Source organism: Triticum aestivum, chromosome 2D (genome assembly GCF_018294505.1).
Source record: "Triticum aestivum cultivar Chinese Spring chromosome 2D, IWGSC CS RefSeq v2.1, whole genome shotgun sequence".
Classification (NCBI taxonomy): Eukaryota; Viridiplantae; Streptophyta; class Magnoliopsida; order Poales; family Poaceae; genus Triticum; species Triticum aestivum.
This window is the reverse complement of record NC_057799.1, coordinates 83,318,765-83,339,512: the sequence shown is the minus strand read 5'-3', so window position 1 is coordinate 83,339,512 and position 20,748 is coordinate 83,318,765. Positions and strand designations below refer to the sequence as shown.

General features: G+C 42.6%; 1 protein-coding gene and 1 long non-coding RNA gene across 9 annotated transcripts; one reads left to right on the top strand and one right to left on the bottom strand.

The window, feature by feature from the left end:
* Positions 1-2,572: 2,572 nt before the first annotated feature.
* Positions 2,573-9,792, bottom strand: LOC123051785 (uncharacterized). 8 transcript variants are annotated; one of them, XR_006424265.1, is made up of 9 exons: positions 9,379-9,792; positions 8,871-8,964; positions 7,954-8,743; positions 7,751-7,866; positions 7,482-7,629; positions 7,231-7,368; positions 6,921-7,031; positions 4,781-4,985; positions 2,573-3,061 (listed from the first exon to the last, which is right to left on the bottom strand). It is a non-coding gene; the product is annotated as an uncharacterized lncRNA (long non-coding RNA). The 8 variants fall into 8 exon arrangements; XR_006424268.1 differs by having other exon boundaries at positions 8,011-8,743; XR_006424269.1 differs by having other exon boundaries at positions 8,495-8,743.
* Positions 9,793-10,396: 604 nt separating this feature from the next.
* Positions 10,397-12,317, top strand: LOC123055676 (GDSL esterase/lipase At1g28600-like). The gene is made up of 6 exons (XM_044479586.1): positions 10,397-10,452; positions 10,534-10,688; positions 10,800-11,006; positions 11,112-11,263; positions 11,705-11,996; positions 12,085-12,317. The coding sequence occupies exons 1-6, from the start codon at positions 10,397-10,399 to the stop codon at positions 12,315-12,317; spliced, it is 1,095 nt and encodes a 364-aa protein (XP_044335521.1).
* The last annotated feature ends 8,431 nt before the right edge of the window (positions 12,318-20,748 follow it).

The window sequence follows — 20,748 nt, the reverse complement described above, 5'->3', positions numbered from 1 at the left end:
GTACTCATATTCGACTAGATACTGTTAGAAACAACAAGGTGTTAATAAATTCATCAAACATTTTCTGTCTAAGGGTACTACAGACATTTTAACACACAACTCTTTCCAGAATCTCAACCTACAATCCCAGAAAAGAACTCGGCAACAGATTCTGGGAGAATTTTCCAAAATCTTGATTCTGCAGAATCCTGTGTGAAAAGAACTGGGCCTTATTGTGTTGTATGCGAACGAGCGAGAAGGCGCCCTTTGCGCGACTCTTATTGTGTTGTATTAGCGGTTGGGGCGCGCCCATGGCGCGCCGCTTGAGCGGAAACTGGGCGGGGCAAGGTAGGACGCGGCCCTTCCACTTTCCTGGCTGTACTTCATGGTGTTATTGAAGTAGCTAACTGTAAGTATGGAACACTAAGACAGAGCTGCGCCACAGCTACAAATTCAGAGAATGGATCCCTTTTTCTATCTGGATAGCACATGCCAATGGATAGCAATATAATAACACTCACAATATCATGTTGCCGCTTCTTGAAAAAGGACACATAACACAAAAGCAGCAGTTTTGCAGTCTAGAGGAGTGATTACAAACAATATCGGTGGTTCAAAAGTGACAGAATAAATGATACTTGTTAATATATACCACCAACTGATTCAAAAAATACAATAGAACAAAGGATGTGTCAAGAACAAATCAACAAGAGCAGCGCGTGGAACAACCCCGTCGACTGGTCCACCAGGTGTGCAACATCCTAATACATGAGAGCCGTCTCTCCTCCCATGCGTTCTGATGCTAGATCAGCCCATGAAGAGGCCCCCACTGGGAAATGGAGTTGAACGACATCTGGCGAGAACAGAAAATATGACTATAGAAAGAGGCAGAAGCGAGGAGAGGGACCAAATGATGACGTCGCATACCTTTTATCTGTTGGCCACCGTATCAGTCATCATCTTGGCCTCCTGCCGCCTTGCCGACCACCGACGATCAGCACCATCTTGCATTGCACTATCATATTTCATACCGGTACTCTAAGAAAAATGACTATGAGAGCAGAAGAAGTTATCCTTTAGAAGAACCCAATACTAAAAATAGAAGTATATTGGTGTCACACGCATGCAGAAAATCGCAGCGTGACTGATTATGCTAGAATAAGTGAATTATCACAATTCATTTTCGTATTCCCAGCGTGTAATGAAATCTTGTAGCTATTACTATGACGGATGGTTTCAGTTCAGCTGTCAAAAAGTCCAAAAGTTCTTCCAAAATAACTACTGATATAATACATGTCATCAACAAAGCAAAATACATGTATTGTTGCAGCTCCTAATAACTCCAACGTCATCTCAATCAGCCATGGAAAATCTTGGATATATTTACAGGTGAGCATACAAAAAATGTATTAATAGATTTGTGAGCTTGTATACCACAGATTGTAAACATTGAATCAATTGCATGTAACACAAACTAATTGTTAGAATATATAACCGTATTGCTCGGAGAGGCCGTTGAGGCAGTGGACCACCATCTCGGCATCATCAACGGGGGCACCAAGATCCGCTAGCCCATCGGAGAGGGACTTGACCTTCTGAAGATAGTCGGCCATACTCATCTCTCCCATCTTGACATCGCCGAGCTCGGCCGTGAGGTGGAGTTGACGATTGATCTTGTGGTCGTTGAAGAGACCGTTGATGCTGTTCCAGAGATCGACAGCGAGGGGATCGTCGCCGGGCATCATGATGGCGTCGAGGATACTGAGCGAGACAGACCCATAGAGCCAAGAGACGACGGTGGCATCGAGGAGAGACCACTCCGGGTTCGGCGCATCGGGAGCATCGAAGTCGAGGTGATCCAGGAGGGCGTATTTGCGACAGGCGGCGCGGAAGAAGGTGCGCCACTGCCGGTGAACGCCGGTGTCGAGCGCGAGCTCGACGGGAACGTGGCCTTTGATGGAGTGGAGGCCGACGGCCTGGGCGTGCAGCGAGGTCAAGGAGAAAGACCCCGCGCTCGTCCCGGATCCATCGACGGCAGTTGCGAGAGGCAGCTTGGCCTTGGCGGCCTCGGCGTCCTGGCGCTCCTTGGCGGCGGCCAGCGCCTGGTTCGTCGCGTCGGTGTCGGGCTGCAACATGGATGCGGCGGTGCGGGCGCGACGGCGAGAGAGGAGGTGGTGGCTTCGGCGGCAGCGGAAGGAGGAGGAGGGCGGCACAGGCTAGGGTTAGGTTTTTAGGCTCTATACCATGTAAGATTAGGGAAAAACACACGTTGTGGTGCCTTGTATTGATCAATATATATAGGTTACAAGGCAGAGTTCGTATCGTACAATATACAGACACCTATACAAAGACTACACATATACAACCGTATAACTATACAAAAACAATACAGTTATATATTCTAACACTAATTAAATGATGAAGCGATGTGAATCAGGGAAGTATGTAGTGATCCCACTATGTAGATGGTTGGAGCCACAAGTTGAGGCGATCACACTTCACAACACGATTTGTGAAACAGAGAAAGTAAGAACATACAACGGTCAAACCATATAATTGTGCTCTGCGATCTCCCGCCAAAATTGAGAGCCAATTGAATTGGACAAACCATCAGTGCATTTGTGAAGAACGTGAAAACAATGTTGAAACTCAGCAGCCATTGATCAATAGCAGCACATGCGCAAACCCAAAGCAATCTAGGGAAGACACGCATCAATACATTTGTACACAAGCAGGCTTCAAATTTAAATTTAGAGTTCACCCTTCGAATCCCTCAATGAATTTATCTCACCACGGAGTTGTTGTATAAGCAGCTCGGAAGAGTGATTTTGTTCAGTGAGGCTCCCGATTTCCATCTTCAGCTCACGAATAGCGCTCTCTTGGTGCATCTTGCTCTGCATGAGCGCATCCCATTTTTCATTTGCCATGTTGATCTCTACAGTCAACCTTTGAACTTCTTGAGATTTGACGGCTCCTTTCCCACCGAAAGAAAAAATATTTTGGTACATCTCCGCTCTCCTTCCAAAAGAATCAACATCTTCATTGATAAGTTTGATTATGGCTTTAACCTTCATGTCCATATCTGTTGCACAAAATGAGATTATTTTACTTCATGAAGCATAGTGTATAAATAAAAACAGGGGCGCTGCAATAAAATGTTCTCATACAATTAACAATTATTCAAAGGGTATACAGATATAGAGCAACAATGACTTTGCTAAATGACTACCAAATATAACTTTAGGTATGAAACTATAAATTTCAGTTTTACTCACACCTAGAAACAGTAAAATGGGAGTTGGGATAGTTAAGAAGAACAATGACTATGAGAGCACAAATTTTGACCAAAACCATTCCAGATTACTTTGAAACATTTCAATTAGCTAAGATGAGAAGGAGCTTAAACTTCTCCGGAACATATTTCGCATAGATCACCCAGTAGTCTTTTAGAAGAAAAATTCATATTAAAGGAGCATAACTTATGGTGTATATGCAACAATAGTTCAAAACCTAGCACCAGTTTAGGAAAAATAAGGAGATGACAGTCACACAATCATAGAAGATCATGCTAGGTTCATGAATCAAAACTTACGAGAAAATTAGAATGCTGGAAGAGACATCATGTGCCTCATGGAAGCTAGAAATCTAGATTGTATATTTTACAAAATAACAAAATAACTACTTGATGATTTTATTTTAAATACTCAAATCGACTGAAGGACTAAGGTGCCTTGTATACACACTGCACACCATGAGTGTTGAAAATGTAACGTGTAACTGTAAGAACCTAGTAACATCATGTTGCTAATTTGATCAGCAAATATCCAAAGAATAACGATGATAGCTTCATTTGGTAGTTAAACAAATCAAAAAAGACTCGCCACTTAGATTTTCTAGAGCCATTTGGAGTTCTTGGGGCATATGGCTAACCCATAGCCATGAATACTGCCTTGAGTCATGACCAGACACGCGTCATTGATGCCGGGAAACAAGATGAACCACTCCAACCAATAAGTAATACCTCACTTTCTCAGTATAATGCAACCTATCACTTCAGAAACATGAAAATGCATCAGTTTCCCCACTATTCTGGATGGGACAACAAAGACATTATCTGATGCATATGGAAAGGATTCAGGAACTTCTGGTCGAATGTGTAGCCCTTTTTACATGGAAAATTGGAGAGGAATGACACATCTAAGATAAACTAAGCATGCTGCATACAGAAAAGAGAACGTTTGTATGCTTTATGCAAATTTTGTTATGTACTGAGTATATTCTCATTTCCATATTTTGACAATGACATTCCTCAAAAATAATTATAAAACAAAAATAAGTTGTGTTAGTTTACACATCCTCAATACAAACAAAGAGGGAGCAAATGAGAAGAAATAACATCTATCGCTTGGCTCAAGTCATCCTAGTAAATGAATGCAACATCATCACTGAGAAGAACAGGAGACGAAGTAGGCCGAAAGTGAGTTTCTGTCAAGGGGTGGAGATGGGGTGAGGCAGAGCTGCGGCGGCGACGGCAAAGAGCATAGGGAAGAGAGGAGAGGAGAGAAGGTTGTGTGGACTGGAGAAAGAGCAAAAAGGAATCTGTGAGTGCCTTTTTTCCTTTACACATGGCCCACTCAACACGAGCAGGAAGAGGCCCTCTTGCCCATCGTGTCGAACCCATGCGCTCGTCTCGATTCAACATGGGACCCCTCAGTGTTCTCCCTTTCTTGCGCTCTTATTGGGTTTTACAAAAGCATACTAAATGGGAGCATGGAGATGAATGGATACACATGGTGCTCACCAGAAGGAACAGAGCATCTAAGGCCTCACGTTGGTATGCAGTGTCGGTGGAGTGAAATGTGTCAATGCCATGATAAAGCATCCACATGTCCACCGGCATGCCTCACTGACTCCTCTTGCCAACCACGCGCCTCTGCCATGGCGTGTCCTCACCTTCCCAACTGCACCTTCTGAAGTACTCCCAAGAAAACAACGGCAATAATAGACTGCCAACATTATAAACTTAATATTAGTATTATTCGATAGACGTTTAACTTGCACATGAACTATGTAAAATGCAAAATTACTAATGTCAGCTTAATAAAATAAATGACTCGTACATGGCAAACCAGAGATCATGCTTGGTACTACCTCTTTGCAGGTTAGCAACTAATAAGCTAAAAGAAGAAGGGATAATTAATAAAGGTGATGAAACCCATATAATTCACTTTGGTACTATCTCTATGCAGGTAGACAATGTGTTATCTATGCTACCCCTGATAATGGATCAATCTACTCTTCCTAAATGAAACGATAGTGAAATTCTAGTGGCCTAAAGGCCTGATTTGCACGTATATGATATAGGGATAATTAATTTGGTGCCCTTAGTTGTGTCCCACTCGGCAGATTTACCCCTAGTTTCTGAAAACACTTGTTCCTGCCCAAACCACTTTGCTCCTCTTATGCTTTTGCCCTTTGACCGTTTGACCATCACTTTGAAAACTTTATAAAAATTTCATACTAACTCAGAAAAATTCAAATAAGATATCAAAATGTTTAGAAAAGCATCACCTATATGTGCATGTCATTTGCATTCATGAAAAAAGTGTTGGCCAGTCCCCATCTCAGTTTTAGCTCATATGATCTTAGCATGAATAGTAAAATCTAAAAAATTCTAAAAAAAATTGGTAGCAAACTTTGACCAATGTTTTCAGTGCTTGCCAAGTTTCATAAGGGAATGACATTTGTGGAAGTCGTGGCAACAAAATGAAATTTTGGAGCATTGATTTTTGTTTTTTTGCCACGACTTCCATGAATGTCATTCCCTTATGAAACTTGGCAAGCACTCAAAACATTGGTCAAAGTTTGCCACCAATTTTTTTTAGAATTTTTAGATTTTTTTTTAGATTTTACTGTTCATGCTAAGATCATATGAGCTAAAACAGAGATGGGGACTGGCCAACACTTTTTTCATGAATGCAAATGACATGCACATATATGTGATGCTTTTATGAACATTTTGATATCTTATTTGAATTCTTCTGAGTTAGTATGAAATTTTTATGAAGTTTTCAAAGTGATGGTCAAACGGTCAAAGGGCAAAAGCATAAGAGGAGCAAAGTGGTTTGGGCAAGAACAAGTGTTTTCGGAAACTAGGGGTAAACCTGCCGAGTGTGACCCAACTAGGGGCATAAAATCAATTATCCCTATGATATAAGATCATATGATCAAGAACAACAGCCATTTTCAGTATAACAAACCTAGAACCTGTACCATATAGCAAGTTAACCATTGTAGCTTCATCTAGTAATCATAGAACAGTATGAGATCATACATATGATCAAGAACAATAACCATTTTCAGTATAACAAACCTAGAACCTGCACTATATAGCAGGTTAACCATTGTAGCTTCATCTAGTAATCATAGAACAGTCAGATCTTATGATCAATAACAGTAGCCCTGTTTGATGGAGGCAATATATTCAGGTGAAGAAGATAGGGAGAAATAGCAATAGGGATGCTAACCGGTACAACACACTACTTTTTGATATAGCAACCTGTGTGCAATCTGATTGTAACGAACATGATTTATTCAACGAACAAACGAATTTTCCCCTAAAAATTGAAAAATTAGAACCATCCAAATTATTGATTTATAAACTGCCAGTTGCATCCACTCATGTATTTTTAAGAGAATAGGCAAATAGTAAGAAACCAAAGCAGACCCCCGCCTCCTAAAAATGAGCTTCAATAAACTTAAATTGCCATCCTATCAACTAATCTATACAGATGAGAACCTTCCGAAATGTCTCAGCACCTATGAGCACATATATATCTCAGAAACAAAAGGAAAAGGAAGTAACTTCATGACTTGTGACCTATGAGCAAGTATATATCTCAATAGCAGATGAAAAGAAGTCAATATCTGAAGATTCTTACCATATGTATCCCGGCTAGACGCCTTTGCTTTGAGCAAATCCTTCAGTCCTTTCATCGCCATCACAAATTGTCCAGCTTTTCACTGTAAAACTAAAACCTACGTGGAGCAGGCTAGACAAGAAAGGAAACAAATGAGAAAACTAACAATTTTCTATTCCTGATTCAATGACGGGAGTTTATGCATATCAAATTCTTCCATTTGCATCCCTTCTTCGGCTAGTTAATACATATGAACACCAAACTAAAATACTTTTGGGAAGGTCTAGAGAGATCTCACGAGAAATTCAATGACATTAGCAAAAAATTATACCTAGAGGAAGCACCTGTTTGTCTTCCTATCTAGTGGATAGCGGACGAGACCAAAATGGAGAGAGAGGAATGGTGGGGGTCGAGGGCGTTGAGAGTCGCAAGCCCGTCATCAATGTTGTATCTTCGCACATTTTACTTTCTATTTTTGGGCAAGAATAAATAAAACTAATAGAGCGTCAGCATGCTGCATCTTACTCATGCGCACAAAAGATGAGAATGCTTCCCGACAAAAAAGAGCAAGAGGATGGTAACCTGAAAACAGCGAGCAGAACTGGTCACTGACCAACTTGACAAACGCTTCCATGCAGCCACATCTAAAGCCTCCCATACTCCATCATATGGCTTGTCGGTGTGAATCACCAATGTCACTTTAATTTGTGGTATCCATATTTCAATATCCCTAATAAAGAATAGCATAATGAATAATTAGTAACAGTGCAGAAATGTTTCTTAACCAATGGTGAGGTGCCTAAACTTGTAAATAATCAAGGAGAATCCCATGGTAAATTTAGGTACCTTACCATTAGGCACGACACAAGAACAGTGATGGTAAAGCAACAACCTCTGCAGGCAGATCTCGTCCCCAGCTGCCTTCTTGCATTTCATCAAACACCTTATAGACTATATACAAAAGAATCTGCACAAACCAAGATAACAGAGATTAAATCAAAAGGGAAGGAGACACAGAGCACAGGCAGGGATTGGAGGAGGTGGAGCTCCCGACCGGAGATGGAGAGCGCACGAGGGCGGGAAGGGCGGCAGCAGCGGCGGCGGCACTAACCCTAGCTGTGGGAGGAGAAAACAAAAGAGGGCATTGGCGAGGGGAAGAGTCGCTCGATTTGTTTCTCCCTTCGTCGCTACAGTAAAACCCGGCACAGTAAAAAATGGAGAGGTGTTCAAAACGAGCGCTCGCCCTTGTAGCGACCCTTATTGTGTTTAATAGGCTAGTCAACTTAGCGATCCTGTCTTTAATTCCTGTGCCGGGTATGTTGCGTCAGGGGATGAACACAGAGTAAATAAAATTGGGCCAAGAATTCTCTTCAATTCCTTAGCTGGAGCCATTATCCAATGAACACTTGTTGCTGCAAGTATCACTCCACTATTTTGGAAAGCTGAATTTCTCATAGTCCCTATAGAAACATCCTGAATATTCTCCAATGTAATACGGGAACAACATAATGTTTGACCTAGTGCCACAACTTTCATTAACAATAGTTTCATGTCGGGTGCTGGATATATATTATTAACAGGAGCTGAATCCCTACCACCATGGATCTCCAGAGCAAATTTCAAGCAAACATTGCAGAATCCTTGACCAATCCATGTTTGCTATCACACACAACAAGAAAATCTCAATTAATCTTAGACCATTCTTCAACTTCAGGGAGTGTTTCACAGAGGCTCCGGAATACTTTGCTATCAACGATAAACAATCTGGACAAACCGACTTAAATGCCAACCATGGAAGCTCCTAGTACTCCAGAGGAATTTTCACTGAACAAAACACCTACAATCTGCAAACACATGGGCAGGTTCAGTCATACATAATGTCGAGCATCAGTGAAAATGAGAAGCGGGTTTGCACTAAGCAAACATCCTCCAAAGTCCTGTTTTCCTCTAGAAGCAAGTCGTAGAACTTACAAAGTACATATGTTGCACATCTCCTAACATAGGCGCTGGATCCCTGACATGTTTCTTGATAGCCACTTACACTATTGGAGCGACCAAATGTAATCTGATACCAGCAAATGAGTTTGTGTGAGAAAAATCCTTGTGGAATCTGTTAATAGGAATGAGAGCTTCATTGTATGGCCTAAATCAACAACAAGATTTCATTTACAATTACTTCCAACAGCAAATGCCAATCGATCGCCAAAAGAAATAACATTCATATTCAAAATCAAATAGTTAACCAAGATTCAACTTATGCAGTGGCATGATATTTGACAACCACATCTAAAGAAAATCTTCTTTGCATATCAAATATGCAATGACAGTAAATTATTGGACCAATTCAATCATGCACAAAATCGCAACTCCAGATCGTATTGATTCTGCTGTTGAACAACCTAACCTGAATTCACACCGTATTCTACTTAGGATCTGGCTCGAAGTAGTCACAAGCAGGGAGGAATGCAGATTAACTTACTTCTCGGCGTAGTGGAGGGATCGAGTTACGCGACTGCGCCACCACGTTCTTTGACCACCTGCCGCCCAACGCACGCACGCAAACCCACGCCGCGCCACTGTGGCGCATCTCCAGACCCACCTCGCGTAAAACGACCAAAGAATCTCCTCTGCAACTCGCCGCCCCGAGGCAGGGCCTCTGTCCGCACCTCGATGGCATCCCCTTTCTCCCCCTCCTCTGCAACCATGATGGATGGTTTGGGGAGAGGTGGATCTGAGGAGGGCGCTTTCTCTGGTGGCGGTCGACGAAGGAGTTTCTCTGGTGGCGGACGACGGAGGAGCTGCGATGCACTGATGGGGCGGGGGCGGGGACGGGGGCGGCGGCAACCTAGGGAAGGGAGGAAGAGAGGAAACGCGAGGTTGCTTCGTGAGGAAGGGAAGCTGGGAAGGCATCGACGCCCTGCGTTTTTTACCCCTCTGTTTTTCTCTCTCGCTAGCACAGTAAAAATGATGAGGTGGAACGCGCGAGGAGACGCAATTTGCGCGACCCTTATAGTGTTTAATTCTTTCCACTCCTAAAAAAAAAGCTAATATAAAAACACTAGAGACTGGCAGGGAATTGAATTCAGGACATCGTCTTCCATCTCTTGGCCTACCAATTGAGCTACCTGCTACTTGTGCTATAAAAGAGTTAGTTGTTATAAATAAAATAGTCCCACCTCTCTTTAATACATTAAACCTCACCAATTTATACTAGTAGAACCACCGCCTGTGCATTGCCAGGGCTCTTCAAAATTTATAATTGGTGTCTTTCATTTATCATCCCCTCATCTTGGGTGAATCTGGGGTGCTCTAATTAGAAACAAAACAATCAAGAGATGGTCTGCATAGTTTTATTGCGGGCCGGAATATAAGTTGTTCCACACAAAGCAAATTATTCTAAAGAAAAGTATAGCAAATGATCACGTTTTATCGTACAAGTGCACGCCACACAATTCCTCTTTGCGTCAAAGTCAGCCACTTCCTAGTTGCAAATTTCCATGATAGTTCACTTTGTAGTTCTAACTGTTGATAAGAAAAATATGAGTTGTAGATTGTGAGATTTGAGTAGTGACTATGCACGCAAATCCTCTCTTCGACTAGAACAAATGTAACAGTTTAAATGATTACATTGTAGTTTTGGCGACTCCTTCGCCGACACCGGTAATTTGGTCATGTGGGCTGATCCCGTCCTTCCGAGTCTACTACTCAAGAACCTTCCCTACGGCGAGACCTTCTTCGGCCACCCCACCGGACGTGCCACCGACGGCCGCCTTGTGCTGGACTTCATCGGTAACCACAAATGCACTACCAAACTTGTTCAACTACTGTTAATCTTGCTGACTAAAAGGAGAAAGAGAGGGAGATAGATTACATATAATTAATCGTAGCTTCATTTTCCAGCCGAAGCTCTGGGTCTGCCTTTCGTGCCGCTGGACCTTGACAAGGAAGGCAACTTCTCCGCTGGAGTAAACTTCGCCGTGGCAGGAGCGCCGGCTCTAACCCTGACATACCTGCAGGGACAGAATTTGATCATGAACCCTCCTATCAATAGTTCCCTCCATGATCAGCTCGTGTGGTTCCAGAAACTCAAGCCTTCGCTCTGCAAGGGTAGGCTGCTAATTAAACATCAGTCCTTAATTAATCACACCATTTTCAGAAAGGACTGTGATTATGTTCAAGTCATTTACCTGATCATTCATCGACGATGTGCAGGACAAGGTACTGATTGCTTCGGGAGCTCCCTGTTTGTCATGGGAGAGTTTGGAGCAAATGACTACAGGAGCTTCCTTCTGTCCAACAGGACTGTGGAACAAGCCACAACTTATGTTCCCCAAATCGTTGACAGCATCTCCCAAGGCATAGAGGTACTATGTTGTGCACAAAATAGATGAAAACCCCATTTTTATTCCTTTAATTCCCACAATTTACTTCTCCCTCAACATGTTTTTCTTTTGACCTTATATTCCTGGACACAATACTTGTCTATCTTATCGCCATATTTTATACTATATGCTGGTTGCGTCGTCATGACCATATCCAAATCAGTTGGAAATTTATGTTCTTGATTATGTGCCTATGATCAATGTGGTTATGGCCTGCAAAAAATAGCATTTTTTCAGCATTCTAGACGTCAATGTTTTTCTCCACAAACTTGGTCAAAGTTTATGAGGTTTGATTTTTTTTTAAATCGATATGCACTGCATATTTGAATGGAAGGAGTACAAAGAATGGATGACAGGTCTATTCTGTTTGTTAACACTTGTGTACGACTCAGGATAAACTAATGAGTTGGTAATCCTCTGCAGATACTGATCCGGCAGGGCGCCAAGTACATCGGTGTGCCAGACATCTTCCCACTTGGTTGCGTACCCACAGTGCTCACAAAGCTTGCTAGCCCAAACAAGGTGGATTACTATCGAAACGGATGCCTGAAGAGTGCGAACAGGCTGGGGCGCTACCACAACTCTCTCCTCCGCCAGCGGATCAAACTGCTCCGGCACAAGTACCCCCATGTGAAGATCATTGCCGCTGAGTACTACCGACCCGTCCTTGCGTTTCTAGATATGTCGGGGCATTTTGATGAGTTGGTCTTTTCTGGTTAATTTAGGTTTTCTGCGGTTCAAAATTAAAGTAGGGCCACAAGAGCAAAGATGTGACCTTTCAATCTCCTCATGGCATCTCGCAGGACTGAACAACAGCACAACCCTCCTCGCCTGTTGTGGTGCCGGAGGACCTCCTTATAACTACGACTTCGACTCAGAGTGCGGGCGGCCGGGTGTGATGGCGCGTGCAGATCCATCTCAGGCCCTTCAATGGGATGGTTTCCACCTCACGGAGTCTGCCTACAGGGCCGTTGCCAATGGGTGGCTCCATGGCCCCTATGCAAATCCACCGATAATGCAAGTCGCACGCCCATAATTATTTGTTTCCTACTGGCCTAAAACACATGTGTACTAGAGTTGAAAATTCAGATCCACGGACATGGGTAAATTTATGTCTCTATATATGTATTAGCTTGAAGCAATTACCCATTAAATATCTAGATGTGAGTAGTGAGACCCAATATTAAATATCTAGCATGTATAGTACTATAAGATAAATCTACCATATGATTGATCTCCTTTAAAAAAAAATCCGCAATACATTATTCATGAGAAAAAACCTATACTTGAACCGGATGACTCTATCGGTAACAGCAAGTTGCCATCGTCGTCTCTGCACGGCCGGCGAACAGCTAGTTGCATCTGCATGCCACCGCTGCCATGACATTCGCACAAGTTAACTCAGGCGCCGCTGTGCAGATCCTTTGGCGATGGCATCCAATAATGGCCTATGTTGGACGAGTCGCACGAACCTCGCAAGGCGGCGGCGTTCCCTACCCGCCTAGCTTTGCACGTCACAATCTTCCCCACATGGTCGTGGGTCGGTGGCATTTGGAGCGTGACCACGAACGCCTCGATGCCGAGCCGTGTCGGCCGCGAGGGTATCCAGCCTGAAGCCCGGGACACGCACGCCACGGCCCCAAGCACGAGGGACTGCTCCCTCGCCGCCTTCCGTGGTCTGATGCATAGCTGCACGGCGGTCCCGCCGGTGAGCGGGGCGCCGCGGTACAAGACCTCCACTTACGTGCCGGGCGGGATGCACTCGCAGTGCCGAAAGACCCGCGAGGCGACGCTGGGGGTGATGTTGAACAGCGGGTCCAACGAGGGCCTGGCAAGATCCATCGTCGGGTCGAGGCCGGAGAGGGAGTCGATCGCCGCGTAGTACCGCGGCTTTCCGTACTCGTCGAGCGCCAAGAAGACGGACCCGCAAGCTAAAACGCCGAGCATGAAAATAATGAGGCAGAAAAGGAAGCAATTTTCCTTCAGCGTTGCTGGTCGACTTGATCGGCTTTGATGGTTTGGCTTGGCTTAATCGGAAGTGTGGCGGCCGGGAGGAGAGTTTGTTTATATAGACACCAGTGCAGAATCGGGCTTTATCACCGGTTTGTAAGGCTCTTTAATGCCGGTTCTATAACCGGCACTAAAGGGTCACCACGTGGCACGAGCCAGCGCCGGTACTAAAAGGTTTGAGGGTTTTTGTTTTATTTTTTATTTTTTCTTTAGTTTTGTGTTTTCCTTTTAATTTTTTCATTTGCTGGTATTTTACACGTTATGCATATATAAATAGAATTTTCGTAGAACCGATCATATATATACATACAAATATATCATCGAATGTCTCGCACCACCATTCTCCTACAATTTGCAGATCATTACATGGAGTCATCACCTCGGTACCCGGTAATGGAATTCTCCTTTGGGATCTATGACCTGGTCAAGCAGAAATCCCGCTATTTCCTCTTGAAGTGCTCGTACGCGAGCCTCCGGTAGTAGCTGATCCCGCATCTCTTTCATCTTTAAAGAAGAGATTATTACATGTATTATTAGTTGTGTGCATATATATGAGATAATAATGTAAAAAATATGAATAGTGTTCTGGCAAACGTACCTAGAGATCTCTAACAGTTCTGGTGCTTTTGGTAGTCGTCATGCGAATGTTCTCCCAAACGTAGAACACACATAAATCAGTCCCGGCGCCTGCTTCAGAGCCTTTACGAGAATTGAATAGAATTCAATCAGATAATAATTAGTTAAGCATGATAATTAATGGCATTGAAACTGGAATTAAAAAGATGTGGTAGCTAGCTGGTACTAGCTACTTAATTAATTATTTTGGGTCGGATCCATTTCAGCTCTTTTCTCCATTGGCCATCAACCTGTTTGATAGACTTTTGCCAAGCCCTGCCCGCCGGCAAAGAAAATGAATAAAGGAGTTATTAATTAATTAGTTGATATCCGAAAATGACGAACTATAAAGAGGCCGACATATAGTTCGATAATGATTGAAATTACCTATTAACAATCCCCTTCAAGATTTCGTAGTCAGTAACTTTTGTAAGTAGTGAGTCCAATACTTGAACTTTTCCCTCGTCAACTTCAATGATTAACAAGATCCAGTGGTATCTGCATGCGCACACGTTTGCATGTATAATTAAGCGGGCATGCATGTGCATAACTCATCAACTATACTAAACCCTATACACTTATTATCATCTAGGTAGTAAGCAAAAACGGAATTTGTAATACAACACAGTGTAACTCACTTGAAGTTGTAAGGAACTAGTATTTCTGGACAGGCATTTAGGCGCTTCAAGAACTCTAGCAAGATTTTCTCTACGTGTGGTCGATCATATTCTTGTGACCGTGTCCTTTCATTAATGCTATTTGGGTCAATGAACCCAGACGTCCAACTTTTTTCATTTCCGTCACCTTCATGGATATGTTCTTCATTTTGAAGTGTAGCTCACAATTAGTGTTCTCCATGATGTCATCCACAGGGTATCTATCCAGCAGTGCCTCGCCCGGGGCGGAACCCACGCTGCTTCTCGGCATGGATGGGACGGTGCTATCCAATGCTGGATCCGCTAGCTGCTGCTGCTGCTGCTGCTGCTGAGACCCCCTTTCTTGGCTAAGTGAGTCGATCTGCTGCTGCTGCCGCTAGAATTGGAGTGCCAACTCCGCGTGCGCTGATTCTAGGACTTTGAGGCGTTCTACTTCCTGCTTCCTCTTCTCCTCCTCCAGCTTCCTCTTCTTCTTCTCCTCCATCTTCTTTCTCGCACGGCTTCAGTAGTCGGCGTTCCAGTCCGCAAACCCCTCATACCACGGAACAACGCCTTTGCCTCATGTTCTTCCCGGGTGTTCAGGATTTCCCAGGGCGCGAGTAAGCTCGTCGTTCTCTCTGTTGGGCGTGAACACCCCCGTTCGAGCCTCTTCTATTGCAACAAGTAAAGCGAGGTCTGCTCCTTTAAAAGTTGCCTTCTCCAGAACCAGCCCTGTCTTCGGGTCCAACTCCCCCCATGCGCATAAAACCAAGTCCTGCACTTGTCGGGCCAGCTCAATCTAACTGGAGTGATCCCTGCATCCAGCATTTGTTGCTCAGACTTATCCCACTTAGGCCGGGCCACCGCGTAGCCACCTGGCCCCAGCGTATGAAAATGCTCCTTTTTGCGGCATTGAGCTTGTTTACTCTCGACCGTTCCTTAGCTAATTCCGATTCCTTGAGTTTCACGAAAGCGGGCCAGTGATCTCTTTGCTTCTCCAGTGTTCCCGTGAATTCTGGAGTCTTCTTTCCTCCTTCGACGTACTTGGCCCATATAGTTTCCTTGTGGTTGTTGAATGCAATTGCCATCTTCCTAAGAGCAGCGTCCTTGACTTTCTGCACTGGTAGGGTGAAATGTGACATGAGGGATTCCCAAAGTAGATTTTTTGCTCTTTGGTCGACAAAAGCAAGATCTGGACGTTCCTTTGCTGGCTTTTTCCATTCTTGCATGGAGATCGGGATTTGGTCCTTCACAAGAACTCCGCACTGACGAATGAACTTGCCTGCATTCTTCTTAGGCGCGCTTGGTTCGCCATTAGGTTTGATGGCATCGATGTTGTACTTTACGCCATCCTTCAACTTTTTGGCCGGGCCTCACACTGTCCTGCTGCCCGTAGAAGATTTGCTCGATCCGGAGGGCTGAAAGAGGAAAGATCGATTCGTTAATATATATACAAATCATTTAAAACATGTGATGATCACCAGATGCCTGCTTATATAAATATACTTCGCCGGTCTTTGTTATTTCAAGATCAACATTTTCTTTGTCATCATAATCATAGTTCTGGACTTCATCTATTCGTTCGTCTTCATCAAATATCATACCCTCACAGGTAGGGTTCAGATATTGCGAGCCGTCATCTTCTTCAAACTCATCTGGGCGAGGGGATGAGCGTATGATGTTGAACAGGGCCTCCTCTCCTTCTGTGCCGGTATTGTCCATAGCTTTTATTTAACTAATTCAGAAGAAATATAAAATAATTTAGTATTCAAATTACAATGCATGCATGCAATCAATAAGGAAAAACTGAATCATAGTACATAATATGCATCATCGAATATAATCTCGAATACATCGTCTCAAATATTATCGAATAATTTATATAATCTCGAATACATTGTCTCGAATATTATCGAATAATATATATAATCTCGAATACAACGTCTCGAATATTATCGAATACATCACTAGCTAGCTAATATAGATCGAATACTATCGAATAATATAGTTCACTCGCGGTTCCTGAGGCGCGGGCGGTGGACACCCAAAGAGAAGGAACCATCACATGATCATAGCTCGGGTGAGATCCCCGAAGAACCTGCCAGGTATTGGAGAACTTGACGTCCATAGCAGCCATGTAGCGACGGACGTGCTCGTCCTCCTCCCTGACACGTCGACGTACCAGTTCCGGCGGGGCCGGCTCTCTCAGCACCGAAAGTGGCCCACGCGAACGCCACCAAAGGAGCTCCGGGTCGACGACGGGACCCGGGGCCGGGTTCCTCACCAAGCGGCGCGCCCCTGAAGGTAGCACCTCCCAGTGCCAGCCCGGCGGAGCCCAGTCCCGGACATGACTCCTCTAAAGCAGGACGTCGTTGTGAACGGGTCGACGGCGAGGATGCGGGCCGGGCATCGTTGACGTCGAGAACAAATACTATATGCAAATGTAATATTTTTTAAATGATTGGATTGTGATTTCTTATATACAAATTTACAAAATGATATCGTTGCATATGTCAAAATTGTATATGCAAACTTTGACATATGTCGACGATCAAATATCATTGCATATGTCAAAATTCAAACTTTGACATATGATATCTAGCTAGCTAATTCATCTAATATTAATATATATATCTAGCTAATTCATCTAACGTTTTGACAAAAGTATAAAAAACTAATTCATCTAACATTAATTAATATATCTAATTCATCTAACTAAAAGTATAAAAAAATAATTCATCTAAAATTAATATATCTATAGCTAATTCATCTAACATTTCACATTAATCTAATTAATTAATTCATCTAAAACCTTTGACATTTGAAATTAATCTAATTAATTAATTCATCTAGAACTGTTGATCGAAGAAGTAGAGATGAGATGAACAGAGAAGAAGAAACTGAAATTTTCGTAAGTGTTGTATATATAGGACGGACCTTTAGTACCGGTTGGAGCCACCAACCGGTACTAAAGGTCAAATTTGGCCAGGCCAAGCGGCGGGAAGCGACCCCCTTTAGTACCGGGTCGTCGCTGCAACAGGTACTAAAGACCCCCCCTTTAGTACCGGTTGGAACCATGACCCAGTACTAAAGGTGTGCGCTGGCGCAGGTGCAGTGCGGCAAGTTTAGTCCCACCTCGCCAGCCAAGGGGCGTCCGCATTGGTTTATAAGCCCCAGTGCGGTAGCTCTCTCGAGCTCCTCTCTAAGCAGGCCCTTGTGGCCTAATGATTTGTGCTGCCCTGTTGGGCCTACTAGGCTAGCGGGCCTGCATCCTGGCCCAACCACAGGTTGGGTTTCTAGTTGTATGCAGGCCGCTGTGGCCCAGTAGGCGGGCTTTTTTTATTTAGTTTTTTTGTGCTTTATTTATTTTCTTCTATTTATTTTTGAGTTGTTTTTTTGCTGTATTTAGAATTTCTTTGTAAATATTTTTGCTTTAGACAAAAAATTACAAACTTTCTGTTAGTGCCAGTAGTTTTCAAATTTGAATAGTTTAAATTTAAATTATTTGAAATTTGTGTGAATCACTAGTTTGTGAATAACTTTACTTTAAAAATAGATTTTTTAGTGATTTTTTCTTATGTTTAATATTAGTGTGTTTTATAATTATATTCAATTTGGTAATACTTAGGTTATTTAAAAAAATGAAATGCCTTTGTAACAGATGAGTTTTTGTCCGAAACCTTGATACTTCGAAAGAGATTGTCCATTCTGTACACGAAGTGCATCCAGTTTTTGCCGTAACCCTCTCAACTTTTTTGCACATGCTATGTGGGTGAAATGATGATACCATGCCAACTTTCAACCTTTTCAGAGTTCATTTGTAGTGCTTTTCAATTTCAGGGTCATTTAGCTAAAAAAAATCAATAAATGCATGAAAAATAGCAAATGAAGTCAGAAAGGGTTGAAAGTTGATAGCGTGGCTTTGAATGGTGCATACTGAACACACAAAAAGTCTGGAGTTGTAATAAGTTCAAAAAAGGAAATGCCTTTGTAAGAGATGAGTTTTCGTCCAAAACCCTGATACTTCGAAAGAGATTGCCCATTTTGTACACGAAGTGCATCAAGTTTTTGCCGTAAACCCTCTCAATTTTTTTGCACATGCTATGTGGGTAAAATGATGAGACCATGCCAACTTTCAACATTTTCAGAGTTCATTTGTAGTGCTTTTCAATTTCAGGGTCATTTAGCTTAAAAAAATCAGTAAATGCATGAAAAATAGCAAATGATGCCAGAAAGGGCTGAAAGTTGATGACGTGGCTTTAAATGGTGCATACTGAACGCATAAAAAGTCTAGAGTTGTTATAAGGTCAAAAAAATGATTTGCCTTTGTAACAGATGAGTTTTCGTCCGAAATGCTGATACTTCGAAAGAGATTGTCCATTTTGTACACGAAGTGCATCAAGTTTTTGCCGTAACCCTCTCAACTTTTTTGCACATGCTATGTGGGTGAAATTATGATAACATGCCAACTTTCAACCTTTTCAGAGTTCATTTGTAGTGCTTTTCAATTTCAGGGTCATTTAGCTCACAAAAATCAGTAAATGCATGAAAAATAGCAAATGATGTCAGAAAGGTTTGAAAGTTGATAACGTGGCCTTGAATGGTTCATACTAAGCACACAAAAAGTCTGGAGTTGTAATAAGTTTAATTAAATGAATTGCCTTTGTAACAGATGAGTTTTCGTCCAAAACCCTGATACTTCGAAAGGGATTGCCCATTTTTTACACGAAGTGCATCAAGTTTTTTTGTAACCCTCTCATCTTTTTTGCACATGCTATGTGGGTGAAATGATGATACCATGGCAACTTTCAACCTTTTCAGAGTTTATTTGTAGTGCTTTTCAATTTCAGGATCATTTAGCTCAAACAAATCAGTAAATGCATGAACAATAGCAAATGAAGTCAGAAAGGGTTGAAAGTTGATGACGTGGCTTTGAATGGTGCATACTAAACACACAAAAAGTCTGGAGTTGTAATAAGTAAAAAAAAGGAAATGCTTTGTAATAGATGAGTTTTCGTCCGCAACCCTGGTACTTCGAAAGAGATTGTCCATTTTGTACACGAAGTGCATCAAGTTTTTGCCGTAACCCTCTCAACTTTTTTGCACATGTTATGTGGGTGAAATGATGATACCATGCCAACTTTCAATCTTTTCAGAGTTCATTTGTAGTGCTTTTCAATTTCTGGGTCATTTAGCTAAAAAAATCAGTTAATGCATGAAAAATAGCAAATGATGTCAGAAAGGGTTGAAAGTTGATGATGTGGCTTTGAATGGTGCATACTGAACACACAAAAGTACACGTTTCAAATGCAAAACACATAAGCACCCTAACTATTACAAAGATTCCCTATTGTCTTTGGGTGTGAAACTTTTTCTTCGCGTGTGTCCCTTTGCGCCATAATCATGGACAATCTTCATCATTTAACTAGATGCTCGGGTTAATATTCACTGTGAATGGAGCAATTTCATCAAACTGTTCATAATCTTCTGACATGTCTGTCTTGTCATCCACTCCCATGATGTTTATTTTCCTAGAAAGAACTATGTGGCGCTTTGGCTCATCGTATGATGTATCCGCTTCCTTCTTTTCTTTTTCTTCGCTTGGTAGACATGTCCTTCACATAGAAAACCTGCGCCATATCATTGACTAGGACGAATGGTTCGTCTTCGTACGCAAGATTGTTGAGATCCACTGTTGTCATTATGTACTGCGGGTCTTTCGTTACCCCGCCTCATGTCATATTGACCCATTTGCACCGTGATGATGTTTGCCAAGACTACGTCGGTGTTTCCCCCAAGAGGAGATGATGATGTAGCACAACAACGGTAGATATTCCCTCAGTAATGAAACCAAGGTATCGAACCAGTAGGAGAACCAAGCAACAAAACGTAAACAACCCCTGCACACAAATAACAGCCACTCGCAACCCGATGTGTTAAAGGGGTTGTCCATCCCTTTCGGGTACAGCGCCAGAAATTGGCATGGAGACGGGAGAAAATTGTAATAGATTGAAATAATATATCGCAAATAAAATAAAGTGCAGCAAGATATTTTTGTGTTTAATAGATCTGGATAAAAATGCAAAGGAAAAATAGATCGCAAGGCAAAATATGAAGAAGAAGACCCGGGGGCCGTAGGTTTCACTAGTGGCTTCTCTCGAGAAAAATAGCAAACGGTGGGTAAACAAATTACTATTGAGAAATTGA